This window comes from Achroia grisella, unplaced genomic scaffold (genome assembly GCF_030625045.1).
Source record: "Achroia grisella isolate CSIRO2021 unplaced genomic scaffold, CSIRO_AGI_Agris_v1 utg445, whole genome shotgun sequence".
Taxonomy (NCBI): domain Eukaryota; kingdom Metazoa; phylum Arthropoda; class Insecta; order Lepidoptera; family Pyralidae; genus Achroia; species Achroia grisella.
In genome coordinates this window covers 1,218,148-1,245,034 of record NW_026712860.1, presented here as the reverse complement: position 1 = coordinate 1,245,034, position 26,887 = coordinate 1,218,148, and the positions used below count along the sequence as shown (strand labels likewise).

Sequence of the window (26,887 nt, the reverse complement as noted above, 5' to 3'; positions counted from 1 at the left end):
CTACCTCTGTTTTTGTTCTTATTTGTATTCAGAATTCGTTTCTTGTTGTTATTTTACTGGATATGTAAATTGTTTATTTTGTATTACAGTTATCGAATCCATAATGAGAGGGGAGGTAGTGGGCGTAATGCCGAGGAGATCGCGTTCTAATCTTCAGGTGAGTCTAATGAATAATGATCAATTGTTTTGTGTACTGTTTGTATAGTAAAATAATAATCTATTTTACTCCCACACTTTGAGATTAGTTAAAAATAAAATGTATGCATCATTTTATTATTATCATGTTGATGATGATATTAGTAACAAACCAAATCTTTATCAGTTGACTAGTTTCTGTCGGCGAATTCGCGATACCACGTATGAATGGGACAAAAACGACCTTATGTCGTTTCCGTATTTAATACTATGTATTTATGAGATTTTATTACAATACACATAAAAATAAACAAAATTACTTTCGCGTATGTAGTATTAACTATTTCGGGCGTCTTTGTCAATAAATAATAAGCGCTATATTCGTTCTTGTGATACAATCTTCATGTAAAATTTTATTAAGGTCGTTGTATCATGTCAGCCGTTTAGTCGTGAAGAAGTAACAAACTGAAAACTCATTTATTATATTAGTATATTACATATATTAGGTAGGATTAATGCTATATCTGTATTGAATAAGTGACATCAAAAGGCTGAAACTATTAATTAAGTGCCTACAATTGCAAATGTAAAATACATTATAATGTTGTCCGCGTGTCAGTTTTGTTTGTCTATCTGTCCGCTATTTCTGTACGAGGCGACTGTCGTCGGCGCCTGGTGACGCATGCGCCGACTTTATCCTGAACCCTGAGCCAGGTTCAACTAAATGTGATCCATATGACTAATAGGTTTCTTTACTGTAGCACCTTTTGATAATGCCGTTTCTAAGAATATGCAATATAAAAATTTAGTTTTTATATTGCAATTTCTTAGAAACGGCATTATCAATATTATATTTTTTCTCTGCTAAATATAAGTATATATCGCACATAATATTACAATTATAAAAACATGTAGTTGGTATAGTGGAAGTAACATTATTACAACAAAAGCTAATTCAGAGAACTGTTTTAATAATGAATTTGACTTCAGCTGAACACATAAAGCAATAAAAAGACTTTAATGATTTTAATATCAATTGTTTCGCATACATGTATGTTATGCTCCATTTTTTCATGGCATACAACGATATATATATATATATATACAGCAGATGTCAACTCATAATAAATGTACGTTACGTGACAATTAGCAAAAGCCAAATATAAAGTAATATAACCACAAAAAAAGAAAGTAAAACACAAACGGCTTTAAAATTTACAATGTTATCGCCCGACGTGGAATCCAGTATGCCTTTTATCCTAGGCTGCCTGTATTTCAAGTTACCGTTTCGCCCGAGGGCAGTTCTAAACGGTCGACTTTCTGCACCACTGGATTCATTTGAATATTGGAATAGACGCTGCCAGGGATGGCAACAATACGAGGATCCTCGAACAATAACATGACTTTTGACGCTTGGTATGAGGACATTTTCGGCCTCATACAAGTTTATATGAGATATTTAAGAAAAATCGTTCTAAATACTATGATGTAAAACTTGCCGAGCCTAGAGAGTCAAATTGCGTCAATGTACTATATATTACATTTGTACGAGGTTACGCGTTTAAGGTTGGCAACCCTGGACGTTACCTACCAAGAAGTTAGTTTGGATCCACCGGCATTGTTTTAAACTAATGTTAATCGGGGGTTGTTTGAGTTGGACGCAAGTGGAACACTCCGTTTGAATATACGTTGGCTTTAAAACTTCCTGTGAATTTCTAATTTAGATCAACCGCTAGAGTAACAAGTGTAGGAAATAATTAGCTTTTAGTTTAAACTCATTTAAATACGAATAGAGGCACTTACTTATTTTGTAATTAGTCTGCATTTTAATGAAACCTATTTTATTTTGTAAAATTAGAAACAGCAAATAACATGAAAATTTAGCAACTTCATTGACATTTTCACATGTAATTCCATAATACATGCATTAGATATGTGCCAAAGTGATACACTCAGCGTGGTCATTCTGGCTTTCGATGACTCAAATCGAAATACATTCGAAATAATAAAACATTTTTTTTAAATACAGAAATCTACAGTAACAGATGTTAATATAAGACCTAAACAAATTAATTATACAATTGAATTTTTGAAAAAATAAAAGTCCCGTCATAACGGTCCAGCCATTTCAGAGATTAGCTGGAACAAACAGACAGACAGACAAAAATTATAAAAAATGCTATTTTGGTGTATGTACCGTATTTATATTCATATGCATGTAGTAAAAAACGGTTATTTCAATATTACAAACAGACACTCCAATTTTATTTATATGTATGGATTATAGATTGTTTTAAATTTATGCAAAGCTATATATTACCCCTTTTTGGTCTGCTTTCTTTAGATAGAAGACTATCTCATTGAGATTCTAATAGCCGTTTAATCGTTAAAGGGCACAACTGACATACACACATACTTTCGCTTTTAACATAACAGTAGTATGAATAAAATATTACGTAATAGGTAATGAGTAATCTCAAGTTGTCTGCTAGAAATAAACTTAATCGAAAAGCCTAAAATTAATACTGAAATTACCTATACATTTTTTATCGATGTGTAAATATATAGTTTTACTAGAACAATATTTTTTGCTTACATATTCAGAAAACCGTTTATAAATGTAGAACAATTTAAAATACTCATGATATTTATCTGAAGAGAAAATAAAAATCTCTTTGTATTTTTAGATTAAAATATAACCTTCAAAAATAAAGAGCCCTAATTATTTTACGAAATGAGATTCTCGAGTGGTGCTAACCGAGGGTAAGTTATTTTTGGGTCTATATAATTTATTAGCCTTTCTCTACATTTGAAAAGGGACTTTATATACGTGTAAGTATACATTTGCAGAATTCCTGTTACGGTTACCTAGGCAGTCCTGTTCTTTGCTTGAACTTTTGAATTTTTAAATTATTGTTCATTTAAATATTTAATAATAATAATTAATTAAGTCCAGTTAGGAATTATTTTACAGTGAATCAAATTAAATCGAAATATCGTTCGTTATTTTCAAATGCGATTGAGAATATATTGTAAAACAGTTCAGTTTGTAGTTTGAGTGGAGAAGAACTGTAATAAAGTATAATTATTTAAAGTTAAGACCGAAAAAAGAATTCAAGCAGCAGACAACTTGAAAAACCAATCCACACAAGTAGTGCCCATTCACGAGTATGACGTATGTTATAGTGATGTGCTATTACGTTATTATGATATTAATACGGTGAAATTAATCTTATTTTAAAAACGTTTAGTTACAAAAGTATTTTGGTCGCTGTCGTTTAAACTCCGTTGATTAGCTTAATGGTTGTTTTTATGAGTAATTTTATTAAGAATTAACTTTTATGAACAAATTCTGAAAACTTTTTAATTTACTTTTATCTTTATTACTGAAATGGATGAAGAGATTAGAACTTTATTTCTTTGAAGAACTTGAATTGAGTAAGTGTTTAATTTCGCAACAGCCATATCTATTACGATTTTTTTAAAGATATAGCACTGCATAATACCGACTACGTATTAATGTTCAAGTTTTAACTGCATCTAAAATTAAAACTTCATAATTTGGTAGGTACTTGTAGCATGCAAAATTTGTTGTATTACTATTTATTATAGACATGAAAAATAATTTTACCAAAACCAGAGAGAATAGACTGTGCTTATTGATTGTGACTGTGATTATGTTTATGATTCTTTTCTATGTCCATTATTTTCTGTATCTTTGCTCTAAAACTATAGTTGTATTCCTTTGTATCTTTTCTACATTTTATGTACGAAAAACGTAACAGTATTACAAACGACCACTTCCCTGGCAGGGAAGATGGTTTTAGTGTCTTGTTTGTAAATTTGTCACGTCCCAACGCTATGAAATGACCTATAGTATACTCATAGCGTATGCGAGGTGCACTCGCCAATAATTCAGATCTAGTCGTGTTTGCTACACCAATCTAAACATGCTTACTCGTAAATCAATTCAGCCTTGCACATTACGACTGCACGGGTTTTGCTCTGCAACTGATCCTTATTTATCTTTATTACATAGTTTACTGTTTCGTTTACATTAAAGCATTTAGTGAAAGGAATAATATGACGCCGTGTATTATTTGATTAATGAATTAATTAATGAAATTGTACAACATAGTATTGAAAATATACTCAAAATTATTATTGTCCCCTTTATAATTAACTTTATTTAAATTATATATTACTAATATATAAGAAATAAATTAAGAGATGTAATTTATTTCTTAATTCCTCCGGTCAATTTCACATAAATGGCATACAAAGAAATAAAATGTTTTCGACGATTTTTTATATAAATATAAGGTATCGATTAAAGATATGTTGCGTTTTTCTGTTTGATCCTGAGTAGGTACATGATATAAATAACAGCCAACATATTTTCGAAAAAAAAACCAGTTCTGAAGATTCTATGTCACCATGTGTTTTTCATGTCACATTCATTCTATCCGTGCCTACAAATAACGCAAAACAATGCGCCAAATACGCATTTGCATAGTCGACTGACTTGACTTTGAAATTCGTAAAGGCGTAACTTGTGCTCAATTAATGCTGCACATTCCGCTTCTTCATGCCAATTTGAAGCCGAGCGGAATGTTCAAACTGGCGCATAAATTCAGCAAATAATACGATTAAGCCCAACGTCAATTTGACAGTCGTTGGAAGGGAGTTCTCTATGTAGTAATTTGTCTAGTTCAACGACCCTTTTCGGAGACATGCGAATTCCCTACTCACTGAACCCATAAACAATTCATCTTGCGAAATCCACGCACGGCTTGAGGATATCAGAAGCATTATGAATGCTCTTAGACTATCGATTCGAAAGCACACTGGGATCACCTTTGCTATTCCCTCAGCCTGTGCTTTAATAGTACTATCTCTTTCCATCTGTGAGCGGAATGCTAAACTGTAATCCTTATTCGCAATGGCCCCTCACGTACATTGCGAACCATAAATGGGCTTTACAAACTGCACTTAGAAGTGGTTTTAGATTGTGACATGAACATTCTGCAGGTGTACAATGAAACAGTTATAGCTCAGATCTCCTACCTATTTCTATTAACTTGTCTAAATTAAATTTTAACAAAGTTGAAATATTCACAGATGCTGAAACAAGTTAGTCATTGTCAGTTTTACATTTAATTATGTACTTCTTAGAATTAATTTTTGTTTTGATGTAATACTATCGATGTTTTTCCTTTTTTCATACTAATACTTGATTACATAATTGATGTTAAGTAAACAATACAGATATATTGAAAATAAACCCAAGAATTTATAAACATTATTTAATAATAATAAATATGTATATATATATATAGGCTTAAAAAGCATAACAGAAAATAGTAGCTTATAATATATTTTAGTCTATACAATTAGTATTGTATGTATAGTACATTTAAATGAGATAGTTTCACACATTTATTATGTCAGATAACAGTTATGAACTAGATAATTAACAACATCATTAACATGAAACTTGAGGCATTTAATAACGCCCACTGGCAATGACTAGGTCTACAGTATTACAATTGGTACATTAATTTCGAATAAGTAAGTTGAAGAAAGTTATTTGAACACAACACAATAGGCAGTTTCTAAAATAGTAGCTTATTAAATTATTTGCTCTGACTTACTATCAAAACACAGCGCAGAAGCGCATTCACTAAGTATGGATTATAAGCCACAGGCTAGTTAAGTATAATGTAATTATATTAATACCCTGAACAGTATCGTTAATCTTGATCTTGCCGTATTTAGATCTTCCTTTCTTATGACTAAGTTAATATACTCATAACGGTTTATTACATTTACGTGTCAACCAAAATAGTATTCCTTCAGAATATTTAGAATATGTAATGTATTCCATGGAATTTGTTATGAATTTACTATAAAACTCAGAATGAATACAACTGTATTTATTATAATACAAAGATAATACAATAACTGATATTTGAAATCAAAGTAGACCTGGTATAATTGTAAGTTTAAAGCCACATCGATCGTATAATATGAACATAATATTACTTTTCTCTCATCTTTCATGCTTATCTGCCATAACAGGCATGTTTCCTTTGTCTTCATGTACTGCGCATTTTGTGTTAATGCGCTTAAAGACAAGCAAGCTACATTCCTTTTTTTATGTTTTTTATTTTCACTTTTCCATCTGTTGGAACACTGCCCTAAAAATTCTAAATTTTATTTAGATAACCACAAAATGAAACTGGCTAAATGATCTGACGTCAAAAATCTTTTATCGTTCAACCATATTCATAAAGTATTAATGAACGATTGTTTAAGAGTTCTATAGCTGTATTAAAGTTGGAAACTTTTGGACCGGAAATTGTAAAAAGCTATATTGAATTGCATTTGTATACATTCTACGCTAGAGACACCATTTCTGCTGGAAAATTGCCAGCAACGATTCGCCGCGTCCAGACCAATTTAAATAAATTATAAATTTGGCTGTTTATAAACATGAAAGCGATAGAATTATTATTATAACAAAATTTTACGTAAGCATTTTATTTGGATGCTATCTTATCGTAATTCTGAATGGCGGCCCGCAGTCTGAAAACTTTTGAATAAAAACGCAAAATTTAGGAACCTACTATACTATTTCAATGACCGTTAAGATAGGTTTTGATTTTGGTATATTCTTTTCATTCTTGGAATAGGGTATCGAGGTTCATCAATACCTCGGTATCTTTCGTGGTCGTAATATATGATAAAATATGTGTATTCTTATATATAACATAGGTATGTGCCGTTTGAAGCACATACTGAAAAACAAATTAACGTATATGATAGGTTAATAAATTTTAATTAATCATTTTGACAGAATCATTCATCAATGTATATTTAATTACGCTCTATCTTGAAACGCATTTGTTAAGATAATAATATTGTGGCACAGACTGCCTATAATTTTTTAAAAATAAAGTCTGAAATTCATAACATACGGATAGACATGAACGAAAGATCGACACGATAAAAAATTGTTTTTTTATTGTAGAATGAAACATGCATTGATATAATATGTGCTGCTATATACTATTGAAGGTAAATGTTAGGTAAAGTAAAAAAATGTATTATTGACAATTTAAAATATGTAAACAAACATGTTTATATTTTTGCAATGAAGTAGGAAATACTTTCAAATGTAACTCGCGAAATACCCGTTTGTAGATAGGTAGTTCAAAAACATTATGCAAATTCAAATTGCACAAGGAATACTCGTAGTGCTGTGCATGTCGTAGAAAATTCAAGGAGTAACTCGGAACCATTCTCACAGTGTCGTGCCTATTCCGACGCTAGTCGTGAGACTAGCGCGTGAATCGATTGAAACTTTTCCTATTATCGCGGGATTGGCTTCAACATTACACTTCTTTTTGTTGATGTATTTATTCCATTTGATTTCGCAACAGATGTCTTTAACCTACACAGTGTTCTATGTGACACAATCATAACATTTTGATGTAATCATTATTTTTTATAGACCTTAAAAACAATGTACTTATATAACTACAGGACTCTCCTGTTATGTTATATATAAATATTATAATGTCAGACGAACTTCTTAAATTGATAAACTTCAATCATTACTTCATTATATCAGTGCATTGTTCAAAGAGATATGTGGCTTTTGTATATAATCACAATTATTTGTTTTGCAAAATATTTTTACCGTAATTACATATTGACATCTTTTCTGTACAAAAAATCATATACATTGTGATAATTTATGTAATTTTCTATACTCGGTTTCTTTGTTTTTATTACATTTTGTATTTTTATTGCTCCTTGACATTCATACAAATCTTTGTACAGGTAATAATTAGAATCTTCAATTTCTTCGCTATAAGCTCGTCGAGGACGTCCTCGACCGTGATACCTAGTTACTTCATCCTTATAAATTTTCTTACGAACACAAAATGTACATTTATATAAAGGAATATTTATATATGTTTTTTGGATTCTACACATTGTCGTGAAACATTGCCATGAATATGGTATATAGGTATTCGTGGGTATAAATATCTTATAACCAATAGGTATTATTTACAGTTACTAGCCTTCTACAAAATAAAGATACTTTTGTACAATTCTATTTTATCCCGTATTAGCTGGGGGGTTTTGTTTCTCGTTAATGAATTTGTTTTGTTACAAAGACATAACTACAAATTAGGTTAATAAACAATGGAATTTTTACTTCAAAGACAGTATATATTATTATATCGAGAAAAAGTCATCAAAGTTTAGTTCAAAATGTATAATGAAACTTTTTATTCATTGTTTATTATCAGATGTAGCGGATGCAGTACGCTTTGCATTGTGCGGAGCTCTGATTCTGTCAAAACTAAACTATGACGATGTTGTTTATGGACAATGTCTGTTATCTAGAACTAAATGTTTTGTATATTTTAGCACAGAATGTTTGTTGTTAGTGATGAGCTGGCCAGTTATTTATGTTTACTTAAAACAAATATGTAGATGTGATAAGTCTGTGATATTTCACCACAAATATCATAGACTTATAACCAAACGAAAATTACGGCTACTATTCAATGTAAGATATTAAATGAATTAGTATTTGTTTTTGTTTAGAAATTGATGACAAAAACATTGTTTCACCTAATATTAAAATATTTAGGTACCATTCTTATTTTAGATTTTTAGATAGGTATCTCTTGTCAAAACTGATGATACATTTATTAACCCAATAACTAAGGACGGAATATATTTAAATCTGTATCCAATTCGAATGATAACTCAGTCCAACTGTTTTGATTATATCAGTAACAACAAGCCCCGTTAACAACCGCAAAGGGCGTCAATATTGTTACGCCGCTATCGCAAGTTGTTGATTCATTTAGAATAACAAGAGAGAGTTTCTCAGGGTAACTCTAATCGGTAAAGTTTGTAACAACATCGGCCGACTTTCCACCTCCTCCGGGCGAGTTAGTTAATGTGAGTTCCCGTGCAGCGGATACGGTTATCGATCGCGACAAGTGCGGGATGCCGGGATTCGTCTGGCACGCCCGGGTAACCAAACGCCCCTACTCAACCCCCTCGACGCCCGCCCGGGAGCTGTCAAAAGGATCTGTATTAACGTGCCACTCACTACTTTGTTCTTGTTTTGTTTGAAGGTTAATATTCATTTTGACCTGAATGACAGATGTGTTTAGGAATAGGATGTAGTTTTGACGTTAAATTCAAGATTACATTTACAAATTTGTCTTTTGTAATATTAGTTATTGTAAATGTATTACATATTTTTTAAACGCATATTATTTTAAAAAAATAATGTCAGTGCATTTATATTACGCCTAAGTATTAGTTTATCGTAGAAAGTACAACAATTTAACGTATAATTAGGTACAAACAGTAAAACTCTTATTATTAGCACTTATCGAATTTACATTATAGCTAATAAAAACAATGACCTTGCATGTAAGGAAGGCGCAATGTGTGTGTGAAGTATAATTAATTATGCAAGCTTGTGTCTGGTGGCCGGGCCGGTTATGCTGCGAGGGGAGGAGCGGCAGAGCGCGCGGGGGTGCTCCTCCCTCCTGACGCCAGTTTGCGCCATTCTCCCGCGCTGGGCACCACTACGCTCGGTTACTTGTTACTCAGAACCGTTTACGGAACGCATCTTACCTTTCACCGCACTAACGTCACGTGGTTTTGAAATTTCGAATGTTATGCGTGACGTCGTGAAGTGTTGTTGGTGATCTGTGGCCATTGTGGACCCTGGAACATTGGACGTCGGCATTAGCAGTGGTACTATTAAATCATATATATGTAGCTTTATTAAATCATATATATTTTAGTACACGGCTTTATTTACATGCACTTCAATTTATTTTTTTATAAACAGGTGTTATTTCCTTTTGGTTCCTTATGGATATATTAAAGACACAATTATTTTCTGAATTGCGCATTTTGTTGTATATTTATTGTCGTGTATTGATTATATGTATATATTGTTATATGTATGTCATTATACGTATTTTAATGAAAGTAGTCCACAAACCCTCATATTCCTTTGTCTTTCTAAGCACACATATCTGAAACCTGGTTAATATGTAACAAGCGCCTAATTTACGCACACAACTACGGTTGTTGTCTACTATGCACTCACATGCAGCTGTCTAGATAATGCAACAAAGTAGAGTTAGCCACACCCCGATAACAGCACGGCACTGTCTCTCTCCCACCTGTGTCAAATGTGCATCTTTGGTTGCTCCACACTATGATGCCTTATTGCCATAGTAGTAAAGCATCTATTACACTGTTCATATCAAATAGATGTTTTGTTTCTGGACAAAAACACGTTCTCGTAACTTAATCCGGAATTGGATTAATCTCATTGTGTCCATCATTAATCGACGCACGCACTCATAAACTCATAACGTCCGCCATATTGTTATTGTTATTACGTGGCCGATGAAGGAAACAGTCCGTTTGGCCGGAGTCTTCGTACCGTTGTTTGTTTTTGTTCTTTTCTAACTTCTTTGTTGGTGGTTATTGTTCCTTTGTTCTGTGACAGAGATATGTTATTTATGAATAGCCTGTGTTCCATTAGAAATTGTATTAAGAAATACATATACGTTGTTATACATTTCTGAAGGTCGATCACTGCGAGGAATATAGTCGAGTAGTACTATAACTAAATAATAAAACTTATATAAGCATACACCGATTTAATATTATTCATGAATTCCGTGTATATTTATGACTGTAAAAGGCAATAAACTTCATGTCGGAGCACGATTCGACTCACGCAACAGCATAAAGGCGGCTCACTAATAGCTCCACACAGCTCTTCTACATCCTACGTCCGCCCACCAGCCGCATGTTTCAGCTATCTACGTGAATAAATCTTACCTGACAACATCGGGCCTTACCTGCGTGTGTGTGGGGCTTATCACTGGGCAGAGAATGCAGGCGAAACTACCAGAAAAGGAAGATCTGCGATATTAGATAAAGATAGAAATTGCAATATTAAAGAAAAAAAAAATGTAAACTGTTCAAATAGTAGTGGAATTTTACTAAAGGTTTTGACTATTCTAATGTACGACTCGCTAATAATCTGCCTTAATATGTTTTAATATCTACAATAGCATCAATACAATGCACTATTCAATAGATAAGAGTAGATAATTTATGTAGTCTTAATAATAGTCGGAGATTGGTTACTATTATGGAAGGTCATAGATTACCTACTTACCTATAGTAGTCGGTACTTCGCACTAAATATTTGTAGTCTTGTTATATGTATTTAGCGACTTGTCGTTCTTATTATATATACAGATATGTATATGGCAACATTATAAATTTATTAAAAGAACGAAAATTGTGACGTAATAAAGTAAAATAATTATTAGTCTTTAATCTACAATTACATCATGTTTTAATTGATATCAGCTTGTATATGAGATGTCTCGTAACATAATAAACTTTTTAATCTTGGATTGACGTCAGTATCCATTATGTATGATTACGTGTATTACTTTACGCCTGCTAACCTCGGCATATCTTTTTATTATTATTTACCTTATGCACGTAAATAGTATTAGATAAATTGCATTATGTGAATAGCTATTCACATTTGTTACTAGTATTTCTATTGAGTTTTTTAATGCATAATAATAGAACAGCTTACCTGCCTATACTAACGCTTTGCTTTGTCGGGACACCAGTAGAGGACTATAAAATGGGCACATAGTCAGGTCAGTTAGTCTATCATGGCAAATAACGTGATGTTTTCCATGGGAAAGTGCGTGGAGGTCAACCTGACACGGTACATTGCTAACAATGGAGTTATTAATCCACATAATTTACTAATGATTATGAATCTTCAATTAGTCATGTAATGGTACTTAAGCATTCATTAGTATCATTTAATTTTGTTTCTGCTTGTTTTTCCTTATTTTCTCGGCATTATTTTAAAATATTTGTATATAATCTTTAATTAGTTCGATTACTAATTTTATAAATATAATCTAAATCTAATAACGTGGAATATTAGATACAATTTAACTTTCTTATCAAAAGTTAATTAATTCTTCAATTTAATATTCGAAGGCTATTAAAATTTAATGAATCTAAACTTTGAGTGGTAGTCATAAAATTAATCTATTCTTTATTATTCTGACTCAGTTTAAAGTGACTTTCCGAGATTAATTACTTTAATTTACAACTTTATAAAGCACCGTACAAAGATATTAAGACAATTGGAATGGATCCAAGAGTGGTTTTTTATTTCATATCTCATGAAGCTAGCCAAGGAACTGGACATAATTTACTAATTTGTTGTAATTTCTTGTTTAGAATTAAACTGCCTAGTATATTATTTCATTAAATGTAACCTGTTTTTTTATGAGAGCTCGGTAACTTATAGTATAAACAAAATTATAATTAGCTAAATTACTGCCATATATTAATATCCCATCACTTGATACTGCTGTTTATCTCTAATTTAATGTAGTTTGTATCATAATAAAGCCAATACAATAACCCCGTATTACTCGGTAACCGTATCTGCGTTGTAATCTAGTTAGTGGAGTCCCAGAGGCTTAGGACCGGACAAGTACTGGTTCCTGGTACGAGTTAGGGGGACGGGGGAGACCGGTTGGACGGGGCGTGTTGTATTCCGGCCCTCAGGCAGCCCTCCAGCTTCAGATTGAGAGATAAATGGTCGGCTACATGAGAACATGGCTAGCAAATACCATAGCTAGAGCGGTATTAATGCATTACTCGGAGAAAGTTTCTTATATTATCCTGATAAACAAAAATTGTAATGTAAAAAGGTTTTTTAATATTTAATACGAGCTTCTATATAGAGCAGTAGACGTTATTGACTGTCTAACCTTTTATCTCGCATTCATGTAAAAAATCTGACATGAATATAGTGGTAGGAAATGAAACCAAATTTTATTTGCCATTCAAAAAGATTAAACTAAAAAAAACAGAGGTAACGTTCGTAGTAGTGATATGAGTTCTTAAAACGCGGATTAATTCATGTTTTTTAATGCGAACAAGATAACTTCGTAGATAGCTATAAAATAAATAATATAAAGATGAGATTTCGATATACGAGTATAACCTACATAGTATTTGTCAGTATAGTAATCAATGTGCAGTGCTAACTGCAGTTGTGGAAAGGTCATTTGACTCGCGCGTTGGTTACGTAACAGCGTTGGCAGTATGTGCATTTACGTCTATGCATTATGCAATATATCGTTAAGTGGTCTAGTACAGTATAACTCTTTATTGCTGTCAATTATTAAGTGCCACTAAATGTTATCGCTGATCTGAATTATTTATTGGACTGGACGTATATGAGATATTTGTGTATTCGAGAAGGCGGTTCAATGTATAATTGAATGGTATACATGTAAAAGACAATTGATATTAATATAGGCGTTTATTATAAGGAATCTAATTGTTCAATTTAAACATAATATGGAGACATAATTTAATTTAAAGATGGACATGTTTAAGTCCACGACGGCTGCAGGGACCAATAAGCGCATTATTATTGCTAAAGATTTTTATTTACAGCTAATTTAAGTGGTTATTGTATTAAAAAAAGAAAATTATAATTAGATTAATAGAAATAGATGAAATTAACAAGGACACTGGACAGTAGAAATAAATAATCAAAAATGGTTAATGTGAAAAATTAGCTTAGCCAATTGTGATGTTTGTTTCCGAGAATAAATACAGGCAAATAACATATATAATCGATAATAATTTGTTAATTGGAAATATCAATTAAGTACATTAAAAAACTAAGTCAAAAGGACTGAGGACTCGTCATTGTTTTTGTGCATGAAATTCATACATTGTTCGTCCATACACTGTAGTCATTATGACTTACAAAAACATAGTTCAGATGTCGCAAACATTATTCTATTTAATTTTCTGACACGTATAACTAAACGGCTAGAAACAAAAGCAAATAAGGTTTTCTTTCTCCTTAAATTGAAAGCTTTGAGCCAGATCATTAACCTCTTAGTTACAAAGGACCATTTTAGAGGACGGCAGTCAGCTTTAATAGATTCGTATTCAGGAGGATGGGTCATTTCATTATACTTATTTATTGGATGTTGAGCATTGGGCGACAACCCTAGAGGTAAACTAAATAAATCACCCCAGGGCACAGAATGGGCATTCACCTGCCATAGAACAACCTGTAATGCGTGAAGACGTGCTAAGAATTGATGGGTTTATGTATTGTTACTTGTCAAGTTTTCGGTTTATGTTATTTGTTATATTGCTCTTTGCTTTGTAGATATAAATAAAAATAAGTATTTTGTTAATATTAACTTTATGTGTGTGTGGTATATAATTATTTTGCGACATTTTTTTTTAGTGGGCACAGAGGTTTAATTTAGTAACGATATCTGCCTGTTAGAGCCTTAATAAGTGCGTATAATTACAAGGACAATTCCTTTCTAAAGGCTTGAACATTTCTAAGATACATGTTCACAGACCACACTAATCGGTGACAAAAATAAAGTTTATTGGAATCTTAGGAAACTAAGAACCTAAAGTTTATTTATTATTTGTGATTGGTAGTTGGCGCTAAATGGTTCAGCATTATATATTATTTATGTACCCATACAATATAAGTTGTAATTTGACCATCCCCAAAAAGCAGTGTCAATTAATATTTCTAAAATAGCTATGTTATTACATACCTGCGTAACAACACTACCTATTATTATAGATTTCAGTCTAAAAGGGCCTTTATAAACTGCCTATTAGAACTTGAGAAATATAATTACGAGGTGGCCTATCAAAAGCTTAAGCTTTTCCAAGAAATTGCCCGTTTACAAGGCTATTTTTAAGCCTCCTCAAGAACAGGCTGTTCCCAAATTGCTTTAATACCTACTAGTCTATAAAAATTATCTACCTTATTTTCCATTCTCGGAAATATGTTTAATAATAGTGAAATAACCGTTAATAAATATTGCTGCTTTTGTTGTACATATATTTTATTATAACAAATAAATATTACTTGAAGGCTTGTTTTCTTCGCTAATTAACCTGTTTTAATTACTCTTTTTACTTTATTGGCTTATATGTATAAACGGATATTTAATCAAAACGAAAGCCTTGATTTATTTAATAAATAACAAATGAATTAACAAGTATCCAGTTCAATAAAATTAAACGAAACATGAGAAAAATTTATGAAATTATACGCACATGTTGCCATGCTGTAAAGAAAACGTGTCATATACAACAATATTTGACCCATATTAAATATTACTTCTGTTACTTGCAACATTGTGATTCAGAAAGCAAACGCATAACAGACTGCACGACTACAAAGACGAGTAACACTAGTAATATGTGACAAAGCCGAATAGTTCTATTGTTAGGGACTTCGTGCCTACATAGTACAGATACAATGCGGCTGTTTTGTTTGCTTCGTAACTATTGTACATAAATAATGTGTAAGAGTAAACAATATACCGGGTCCATCTAAATTACATATTGTCTTATCTGTATTTCATTTGGATAGAGAGTCGATGTTCCAATAGTATGCTATCCGCTTTTGCTTTCCCTATATTAATTAACTAATTACGAGTAACGAGCACTTTTTATTTAGCCATTTTGTAATATGCCGTTTCGCCGCGTATTACAAATTCTTCAAAATTTTAATCTCGCTCGATCCCTTTCGTTATTTTTCTTTCATAATATGTACATTTTGAAATTATATCTAATAATTTATTGATGAAATCCATGAATTTCTTTTTAATTCGTTTTAATATGTCTATATGATTTTTTAAAATGTATGTCATTATTTGGCCGCGATTGAATAACCTCAATACAGGCATTTTCCTAAATCGATAATAAATTGGCTCGTAGATCCGATTAATTGCAACTACGATTACAAACTTCACAGCAACTCCAAATTTGTATCGAATTTAGGAGCAATCACTTCTAAATTCGATACAAATTGGAGGATCCATTAGCATGTCTAATTCGGATTAGATTTGAGTCAAGTCTTAAACTAATTTGTTTTTGTCAAGGATTATAGCTATATATTATATACTCCTTAAATTTAAAATCTAATATGTTTTAATCTGTACATTAAATTTATATTCGTAATATTGTATATTCGTATTCGTAATACAGTATCCTGTTTGTAGTTTCTGTACTTGAGGTATTATATAAATATTTAATTCATATACAAATATTTAGACATAACCTTTATAAACGGTTTCTAAATAAAGCAAGTATCTTTTATTTTTAAATAATATGCAAATTCCTTCTATTTTGCAGTTAAACTTTATATAATACATATATTAATTAAGATAAAATAAGTCAAGACCTGAGACTTCCATGCGCATAGAATAAGTTAAACAAATAGGGGCCTGTATTCCCATTGGGCGTATAACTTAGCCAACATTAATATGATATAAGGATGACACTTTTGTTATATATTATATTAATTAATATTCTTTCCTTTTATTGTTGATAATATAAAGAACAATAGATCAATTTATACAACTTCTAACTGATGGAGACTATGGCATATGCTTTTAAAATAATAAAATTAAAAACAAAATTATAAATCACAGAATTGTCTCAGATTGTACTTAGTCATCATATCAATAATTCAAAATACAATTTTACTAGTATAGTTATAATACACCCTTAAACTTTCAATGGTAAAAGTGAAAATACTAATTATTAGCGTTTACTGATTTCAATCATTTGCGTTTTAAAACACAATGTAAATATAGACTAGAACTAGGAATTAATGAAAAAAAAATTGACGTTAAAGGTACAACTTTTTGAGTTAATCTAGTGGGTGTGCGATATATGTGCTATGCAAAGTTTGCATTTCTTGTGCAAGTGGAGTCCGTAATGCCGTGCCCCAGTTTGCAGCCGCATTGCGTGGGTCAGTCAGTCTATAGTGCGCCAGTGCGCCACTTTGGTAAACCACACTTTCTCTTAATACTTTTTCACTTTCACTCCCCGATCACTTATATGTTAATGGCTTTTTAACACATTGAATTGTTTTTAATAATGGAATTTTAATCAGATTAACAATTAGCAGTTCACGAAATATACTTGCTAAATGTTATTTCGCTTGTTGTAAATGGTTTTATTGTAGTAAAAATATTTGGTCGCTTGTATACAATGGAAATTTTAAATATTTTCCTTAGCTTTCACATAACGAAATGTTAAATACGAAGTTAATTGTATTTTATATTAAACAACACAAACTTTTACGTAAATATTATTAAACTATATAAATATTATTGCAATGTACTGCCATAATCCTAGAAAAACTTATAAGTAAAATGTTAAGTAAATTGTATAATTTGTTGGCATTTTTCATTATAGAAAATAGCTTACGAACAAGCTTTGCAAGCAAAATGTAACTTTACAATCATTACAACAAATTCGTACAATTTTTGTTTATTTTTTATCTATATTTAGGTGTAATAGTTTATTTATTCGCCAGAAAACCCGTTAAATAGCCACGGTAATTTATTTCAAGAGTATTTAGACTACGTCAATAAGAACGAATAAACAAAATGGATGTTGAATAATTTCTGATGGATTAAAAGTAGTTTGTATTTGACAGAACATGTCTCTAATATTGATTTATTATATTATTGAAAGTATAAGAATAATATTGCAACAAATACCTAACAAAAAATTCTTTCTTTATTCGTATTCGTAATACGAATAAAGAAAGAATTTTTTGTATGCGTTTTAAATATTACTATACAACAAGAAATATATGTTATTTCTCGAGTTTATTTGTAGTTTCTTTTACATGTGCGACAAAAGACAAAATAAACGTCAGAGTACAAATATTTTATTTGCTAAATCATAAACGTAATACTCGTACATATTACAAAAGCCATTTCATTAACGATGTAACATAAAACTGCGTTCGTACAAAGTCAATAACAAACTTGACTGTGAGTCTGACTCACCGCTTTCCCTCGTACTCTTGCAGTACAAATGTAAAGTTTTAATTAACATTTCAAAACTTTCTGTTAGTTACAATTGTTTGTTTTAATTCTGCCTTTTATAGCGTATATAAATATGCACTAAAAGTTTGTTTAGCAATAAACATAATTTTATATTATTAAAAAAATTTTACACAGTATTTGTCTTGTCTGGATCGACTATTATATTGTTTGAGAATAGATCGTAGGTATTTTTATACCTCTTGGTGATAAGGGTGGTTGTTCAGAAATAATTCATATGGCAAAACAACGTTTGCCGTGTCAATTTATATATATGTAACTTGATATATATCTATAACTTATTCTAATTTGTATTCTATTTATTATATGTAATGCTTGTAAAAATATGTACACGTAGTTCGTCAGAAGCGCAGTGATTTTAATAAACAGATTGTTTGTCAATTAAGTGATGACACAGCGCTTTGTCGAAACATAGTTTTCGCTTGTGCACATAAACAGTTCAGCCGAGACCGATGTCGGCTCTTTACCCCACTTTCCCCCCAAATTGAGGTTCTCTCCCCACCCATGAAACTGCCCCATTTCGCCCGTGTGTTATGAGTCGACGTTCTGTGCCCCCCGTCCTCCATAACCCTCCCTAGTTTCTTTCGCATGTTTTTGCTATTGTCTGTTATGATAACACACGGTCAGCTGAGCCAATAGTTTTAACCAGTTTCAAAGAGACTACGACTTATAGTGTCAAACTTTTGTCTCTTTATGTCTTTTGAGTAATGTTGTGTTTCGTTTTATAAAGGACTGTTCTTTTACTGGTTGTAACTGTTTGTATATCTCTGGTCAGGTATCTTGCGGAAATATTGAGTGCTCTTCAATGATTTTATGTTTTATAGAATTTAATTTATTCCTAATATTTACAGTTTAAAGGAATATAAGTGATGAAATGAAAAAAAATGTAATATTTTATTACCACTGTTATATTAATGATATTGAAATCAATGTTGCATATTTAATGCTTATAAAAATCCCGAATAAAGGAGGCACAAATAATATAAACTGACGGCGTAGAACGCACTACAAATGATAATGCATGCCTAACAGTGGTTTGTAATTAATATCTCGCTATTGTTTATACATAACTCGGAAAAAAATGTACTATTGCTCATTCATATGTGAAATGGTCTTAACAAAAAATAAATAAAACTAAGATCTCTATTAACACGGACTCGGACTGTCATTATCGGATATCAATCAACATTAGTGCATTACAGCAAACGGGCTTCGGCCAGTCAGCATAATAAGCGGGCGAGGTGCGCTGCCAACTAAGCAATACGCGCCATGTTCTTGCCGAGTCCAGTGTGAGTCAGCATTATCCAACGTGAACCATGACTCATCGGTTTCGGGATCGCCCGCCGTCAGCTGAAATAAGAGGATTGCTGCTTCACGATTGAATGATTCCATTTTAAAGAGCGCTCTGTGATGTCATTACTCCGAACGCTTACGTTTGATTAAATTTCTCTCAGTGGAACACTGTTTATTTTCTTTATACAACTTACTGTTGAGACGGTCTTTTTTGCCTCAATAAAGTTGTTAGCGACGCGATTATATCTCCAAAATGGGCGCTTAAGATTAGACGGTGGCGCAAATTACTTTTTAATGACGATACCAAATTACCTGTAGCGTAATCTATTTAAATTGTTTTTCGTCTGAACACGTCAATCGTTTCAGTAAGACCTTTATTTCCTAAATTGGTATAGATTTTTACCTTTATTTTATGATATCTTACAGTTAAAATCTTATTGTTTCAGAGAGTAGAGCGTGAGAATACGAAGAGTCCAGCGAGCACTGGAGGAAGGAAGAAAATAGCTGTAAAAAGTAACGGACAAATTACATCATCTGATCCACACCCACAGCCTGCAGGTTGGTTCCTATCATTTTTATTCTGATATTATTTGTTATTCTAACTTTTAAAACATTTGAATTTATATGTAAGAAACTGAATCATTTAAATAATATTTATTTACAAAATATTGGATATAGCGAATCTTACATTTCTTAAACAAGCGTTTTGTAATATTTACCATTATCACTAATGACTATGTCCATTACATCCATTATTTCCATAGGTTACATACCTATGTAATGGACATAGTCATTCCTCAACTGTTCTTTTGTACCAACGGTAGATTTACAGTCATTATTTTGATTATGAGATCGTTTACACTAGATACTGACTATTATTCCAGAAAAATCTAATTTAGGTAGCAGATACATACGGTAAACCTAATTGTTAGGTAGTATTTATTTTATCGCGTCCTTTTTTATGTACATATTACCATATCGGCGTTTCTTAATTGACAGTTGTAGAAGAGAAGGACGATGCTCTAAATATATTTAGCTTATTATTTTCTAAAAGAGTTAACGCTCGTTTTACTTAATTACGAAATAATGTTATTACTTATTTATTTCTAAATATTTTTAACTCTTTCATTTACCTTGGTAATAAATAGCAACTATCATTAGTTGCTATTTTCTATATATATAGAAAATAGCATATATATATACATATATATAGTCAGTAGTATATCCTATCGGCTATTAGACATACTAATTTGTTAAAGAAAATACAAGAACTTCCTTATTTTGTATCTTCTCGAATAACTGAAAATCGTAAATAAAATCTATAAGTGCTAGAAATTACTCCGTTTCGTAGTACTTACTCAAACTTTGTTTAAGTTACAGGCTTTGAAATCTCTTAAGTTATAAGATGAAGTTTGGCTGACTGTACAATGGAACTGCAATAGTTTTAACTTCTACAAAGTGATTCAGCAGACTTGCACTGACTGTGCTTATATGAATTCAGACAATTGTATTATTGAAATTGTAATTAATTTTGTTTATTACTTAGTGTATTGTATTTAATTCACCATAGTATTTGTATATTTGAAAAGCAATTTGCGTCCAGAACAGGATATAGACTGTTTCAATCGGAATTGCTACGTATTACAGTGCCTACGTGAGTTAGTAACCAAAGCTGCTAAAGCCCGATTGGGTCATTCAAGTGCCAGACTAATGGAATGGGGATCTAGAATACTCGGATGTTACATATGCTTATCCGAATGGGCATAGAATTAATAATGTTATTGCTGGCTATAAAAGATGGATAACTTTGATAACAGAAATAGTAATAAATCGTAGTTAATAAATAGGCATTTACCGTGGAAAGATTTTACTATTATTAATGATAAAGTTATTTTATATTATTTGCCCGTATATTTAAACCACAACATAATATGGTTGAAGGTTTACATAAGACTTATTTGAAACTTGAATTTATGTTTAAAATTCAAATTTATAGACATAGGAGAATACTGAGATTATCTTGCTTTGTAGTGCGTTAAGTACGTAGTAAGTTGTTGTAGTTTATTTACTTTAATTTTTAATTCATACTATTATTATTATAGTCTTTACTGAAAGTGAACTGTGCCAGACAAGATATCAAGTATATCTTCTTAAATTTTTACAGCCTTAGAGTTATGTGCTTAATGGTTATTTGGCATAGTAGTGCTGGAACACAGCCAATTTCTCACATAAGCAGGTTAATGTCTAACCTACGTTCGACATTTTGCCGCTACACTTACTTTTCAACATATGCATATTCTCGTGGGATTACTTCAATAAAATTTGATATGGAAACGTTTGCATATTCTCCAATATCAAGTATTCAAACAATTGGTATACAATGTCAGTTGTAAATTGGATAGTATTACTTATCATAACCATAAATAAAATTATATAATTACAATAATATTAAGAAATATTTTTGGATTAGCATAAATCATTCCGATTGGGTGGATATTCAATATGCAATATTTGATCGGATTTTATATATATATAGAATATAGTACGCAAATATAGACTAATAAAAATTTCAGGCCATTATCTTGAATTATTGATTCAAAAAGTAATATCGTTCTCCCTCGGAGATACATACAAAATATCATCAGATTCGATTCAACCGTGAAAATCATTCTGAATTGCAAAGTTACTTTCACATTAATTTATATTAGTATGGACACACAGCATTAAGCTTCTTAATCGTATTTTTAATAGGCTTAAAGCAAATGTAAATGGCACTAATTTCGCATGTGTAAAATTAATGTTTGGAACATGCTTTTAATGAATTTATGTCGACCGTAATATTAAGAACAAAGAAGCAGATTTATACAGATACATATATTATTTTATTCCCCTAGAACACAATGATGTCCTTTGACTAAAATAATGTTCACGATAAAATCTTATAATACGTGCTTTCATGTCTTGCGATCGCTGCATGTGACAGCATTGTGACGTCAGGGGTTGGGTGTCTGTTAGGGGGTGGTGGAGACGTATATCTTATACGTATGGAAACTAACTGATGCATCTACATATATGTTGTAATGATAATTAAATGTGTTGAAATGGTGTAGTAAACAATTTTTTTTCAATTTTAAATAAACCCACCTATATTCGCCCTCTGGACCTGGACTGGAGAGTTAAAATTCTTGATTCCGTTTTGTTGTCGATATAAAGTTAATTATTATTTATTACGTGATATCTTTGTATATATGTGTATACGGTTTACTTCCGTGTTTGTTCTATACCTTTCATTACTTCATTGTTTCTTTTGACATACATCTCACACATTCGTACATGTTATAGTTCATTACTCCCATTTTTCTATACAATCTGGTGTAATTTCTCAAACAAATTAGTATGAAGATAGTTATTCTATATAATTATGATTTGGATTAGTGCCAAGGCGTACATTCAACAAAGTTAAGATATTCGCATGTAGAGCTTTGAGACTCAAAGCTCTACAAGGAAGGAAAGCATGTCTGTAGTTGTTTAGCAACTATATATTATTGTCTTCAAGTTATTTAAAACTTGGGATCCACTTTGTAGCTATGACAGGTAATGTACACACATTTATTTTCTTACCTTTTTCTTTTTGAAGTCTGATTTGAATGTTCACTGTTTTATAAAAAATCTATTGGGCATTGTTTACACAAAAGAGGAAGTCAGATCAACAATTTGTAAAAAAAAAAGTTACTTTTGTACGCTTCTAATGAAAACAGTCATTCAACTCTAATAAATGAGTTCAATAAAACTTTTCGGAGGTACTTCTATGTTTTTAATTCATACACCTAAATGTTTCAACTCATTGATTAATTCAAAGTTAAACCAATACTTTCCTGTTTTTGTGATACAAATCACCTAAAAAGTTTCGTTTCACTGAAATAAATTAAGCTGTAACCTTAAATCAATAAGGTGTAGTCGTAAAATTCAGAATCTACTAGACTAAGTAAAGTGTAGCTTCAACAAACAAAATTATAAGAATTCACTTATTGTTTTTTTTTATTTTACTAAACTGCTACTGTATTTAAATGTTACCGTAACCATATTTATATATAATAGAATAATTCAACCAATTCATGTCGAAATACATAACGAGTTCTCTCTCTATAGAATTACACATATATTTTAAATATTCCGTTTTTATGAATGAGGCAGCCGTTGATTATTCTCTGAATAATTCAAAATATATTAAATTTTGTAGCCTCAGGGTAATGTATTTACATAATAAAGAGATGGAATTTCGCATCTCATGTTTAAGGCGGTAAGCGAGTTTGCATAATTGTCCTAAACGAGACAGACTGTTCAGTCCTTTAATAACACTCATTTTAAATAATTTTGAATAAGTACAATTGAGGAAAAAAATAACTGACTATATTTTTTTTTATTAATTGTTAAACTAGCGACTTGAGCGAAAAGTTAGTTTAAAATTGAAATTTACTATCAGCTTCTTTGAATAAGAGAAGCTGATAGTAAATTTCATTCAGTTTCTTTTATTCAGTTTCTCTATTTTATGATTAGTTAGATATGTTTAAGTCTTTCTAAACCATTCCAAATTTATCTTTTCTATGTAACTGTATATTTGTATAGTTCAACTGTAAAATTTATTGCGACGATTATTTTACTTTATTTGTTACCTTTGTAGTAGAAACGCAATATCCAAAACATTTTACTTATAATGTAAGAGTGAACTGTAGTGTCATTGTCGTTCATCCCCCAAACTTCGGTCACTTTCGGTCGCGTGCCAGCGACCTGCGTGCTATCAACTTTTAAACGTAAAACTAGTTAAATTCCCAAGGTTGGCACGGATAACTTCGACGGTGACCGTTCAACAATACCATTTTACATAATTGGGAATGTTTCGTACCGTTTCGCTCCACAAATACTTATTTGGTAGTCACGTTTCGTAACCATACAATCAAAAGTTTAAAGGTCGTCTCCCGTAATTACTCTTTGTAGTTGAAAGCCATTCATTATTTTTCAATAGTATCTTTTTTTTAAGTTTTATTACAATTGTTATTGTGACCACATTCAAATAATTAATGTCTTGTAATATTTACCACAAAATTAATTTACCTGTCAACATAATATGTTATTGTATTCTACAACATTATTGTATTCTATAGAAATATTCTTTTATTTGGCAACTTTTTGTTTTTTATTTTATATACCTACTTATTTTTAGTTGAGAATTAGTATTTTTAGATCCTTAATTAGTTTCAATGTATTCAGAATAACTTTAGAGCGATTCGGTCTAAAGAATACCTGCGCATTATTATTTTCCTTGTTTTTATAGACTAAACAAAAACAAACTCAAAACTATTACATAAGGAATATCTTCATCAGAGAACTGTCTGATATCGATTCATTTAGCTACCTATGTATCTATGATACTACTATTGTCTCTGTTAACAAAGGATCACATTCAAATACACGTATTGTGGTTGGTGCTCAAAGCGACACGCAACCAGCGACAGGCCTTTGTGCCAGTAGACGGAATTCGGATATTGGATAACCTTCCTCTGTTTGTTTACTTTAGCAATTTGATTTTAATTGGTTTCCGCACGTCGCTGCCATGCTCAAATATCCATTCCCAATTCAATTTGTCTGCAAATGTAGTGCATTATAGTTGTTACTAATTAAACAGGGTTTATGTCCGCCATTTCCATTATATACTGTTATCATATAGATTACTGACAGCTTCTAATTAAAACACATGCTTGCATAAATATATTACTTAGGTCGAAAATTATTACATTACCCTCTTACACTGGCAGTCGGATAAAAACAACATCCTTGCATGTAAATAATGTTATACGTGTTTAGGAAACAGAAACTCATTTATACGCATTATGCCCCTTTATCATACTTTACTTCCCCCACTGCCCTTGTAAAGTTAGAATAAAAATAACAACATTAAATTTGCATGCCGACGATACTGGCGGAGGCACGCAACTCACTCGACCCTCCAGCTCACCCTTGGCAGTAAGACGAGTAGGGAGGGTGGGGTAAAATGTGACACATCGGGCGCACGTTTTGTGGGGTTACGAAATCGTGCAGGAATGCACTGGCTCTGTCACCCTAATCTTTACTTTAGTAATTTCACTCACCTGACTCCTTATTAAGATTGTTTAAAATAATATGTCGTGGCAGAGTCGTTTTTGTGTCAAGATTGTGACTCACTCAAAGCAAGTTCAGCTTTGTTTTTATTACGCTGTGTGAAAGGGCCGGTGTACACAAACATGACAAGAGCACATCCGGTCGTAATTGTGTGAATGTCAATGACACGTGACCGTAAATGTGAATCACTCTTCATTAATTAGAGTCGTAACTGAAATTAAAATCTCTGTCTACAACATTTTTATACTATCAGTTTAATGTATGTGTGTTTTGTTTATAAAAATGCTCTGTCTACTGTTTTTATTGTCACTCGACTATATGGTCATAGATTAAATAATTTCTATAAATTATATTACGATACCATGTTATCTCGATAGATGGCAGCACTAATCTGTATCCAAATTTACATTTTATGTGATGATAAATTGATCTTGAAAATAAGGTTGTCTGAGACTGAGTGAGGGTCGTAGATAGTGAAAAGTAAGGCTAACTGTATTTTCCGATCCATCAGTGAACCCCAAAAGCCCTTTTATATCAGGTCCGCTGTGGAAGATTTATGACGGCAATTGAGGTTCTTTTATAAGCTCGTTTAATTTTTATTTCGAGGAAAGTCGGTTTTTAAGTCTGAAGATAATGATTTCAGCAGTATAATTTAATTCAACACAGTCCTATTTTTAGCATTTTATTAATTATCAATTTTTAGAAAATTTGTATAGTTAGTGTAATATTATGGAAATTATATGTATAATCATTATATTTAATATAGATATATCACAATATAAAAGTAAATTTATACGACGACCTCGGTGGTCTAGCGGTTTAACACACTGCTTTACTTCCGATGATCGCTCTGCTTAACACAAAACAGATATCGCTGTATGAATTGACTATAGTTATGATTATTATTATATGTTTATATACATATAGAGAAATAACATGTATAATACATTTACACAATATGCATAATAAAGTTTAGTCAGTCACTCACGGCTAATATTATTTATAAAGTTTGTTACATTTTTTATCTAAATATTTCCTTAAACTGTCATTACAATTGTAATTCATGCACTCAAAGCAAGTTTACAAAGAACAATAGTGATTCTCATTAGTCAGGGAAATCGACACCTGTGAGTATAATAAATTTGCGCGCTCGCGTCATATAGTCGTTACGTAAAGAACAATGGCCGGCTGGGAACGCGGCCGTGAACGCGACGCGAATCTCTATTCAGAATCCATTCTATTTATATATT

The 26,887-nt window shown here is 31.5% G+C and overlaps 2 protein-coding genes across 3 annotated transcripts in view; both read left to right on the top strand.

Annotated features, from left to right (window-relative positions):
* The window catches only part of LOC131844980 (uncharacterized), a 198,535-nt gene that overhangs the window by 42,309 nt on the left and 129,339 nt on the right, over positions 1-26,887 (top strand). The gene's annotated exons all lie outside the window — the stretch shown is intronic.
* Positions 1-26,887, top strand: part of LOC131844975 (lysine-specific demethylase 3B) — a 184,074-nt gene that overhangs the window by 60,677 nt on the left and 96,510 nt on the right. For both annotated transcript variants that reach the window (XM_059193981.1, XM_059193980.1), the window contains exons 6-7: positions 90-157; positions 19,928-20,039. In XM_059193981.1, the coding sequence (XP_059049964.1) occupies positions 90-157; positions 19,928-20,039 (180 nt within the window). The remainder of the gene's footprint in view (positions 1-89; positions 158-19,927; positions 20,040-26,887) is intronic.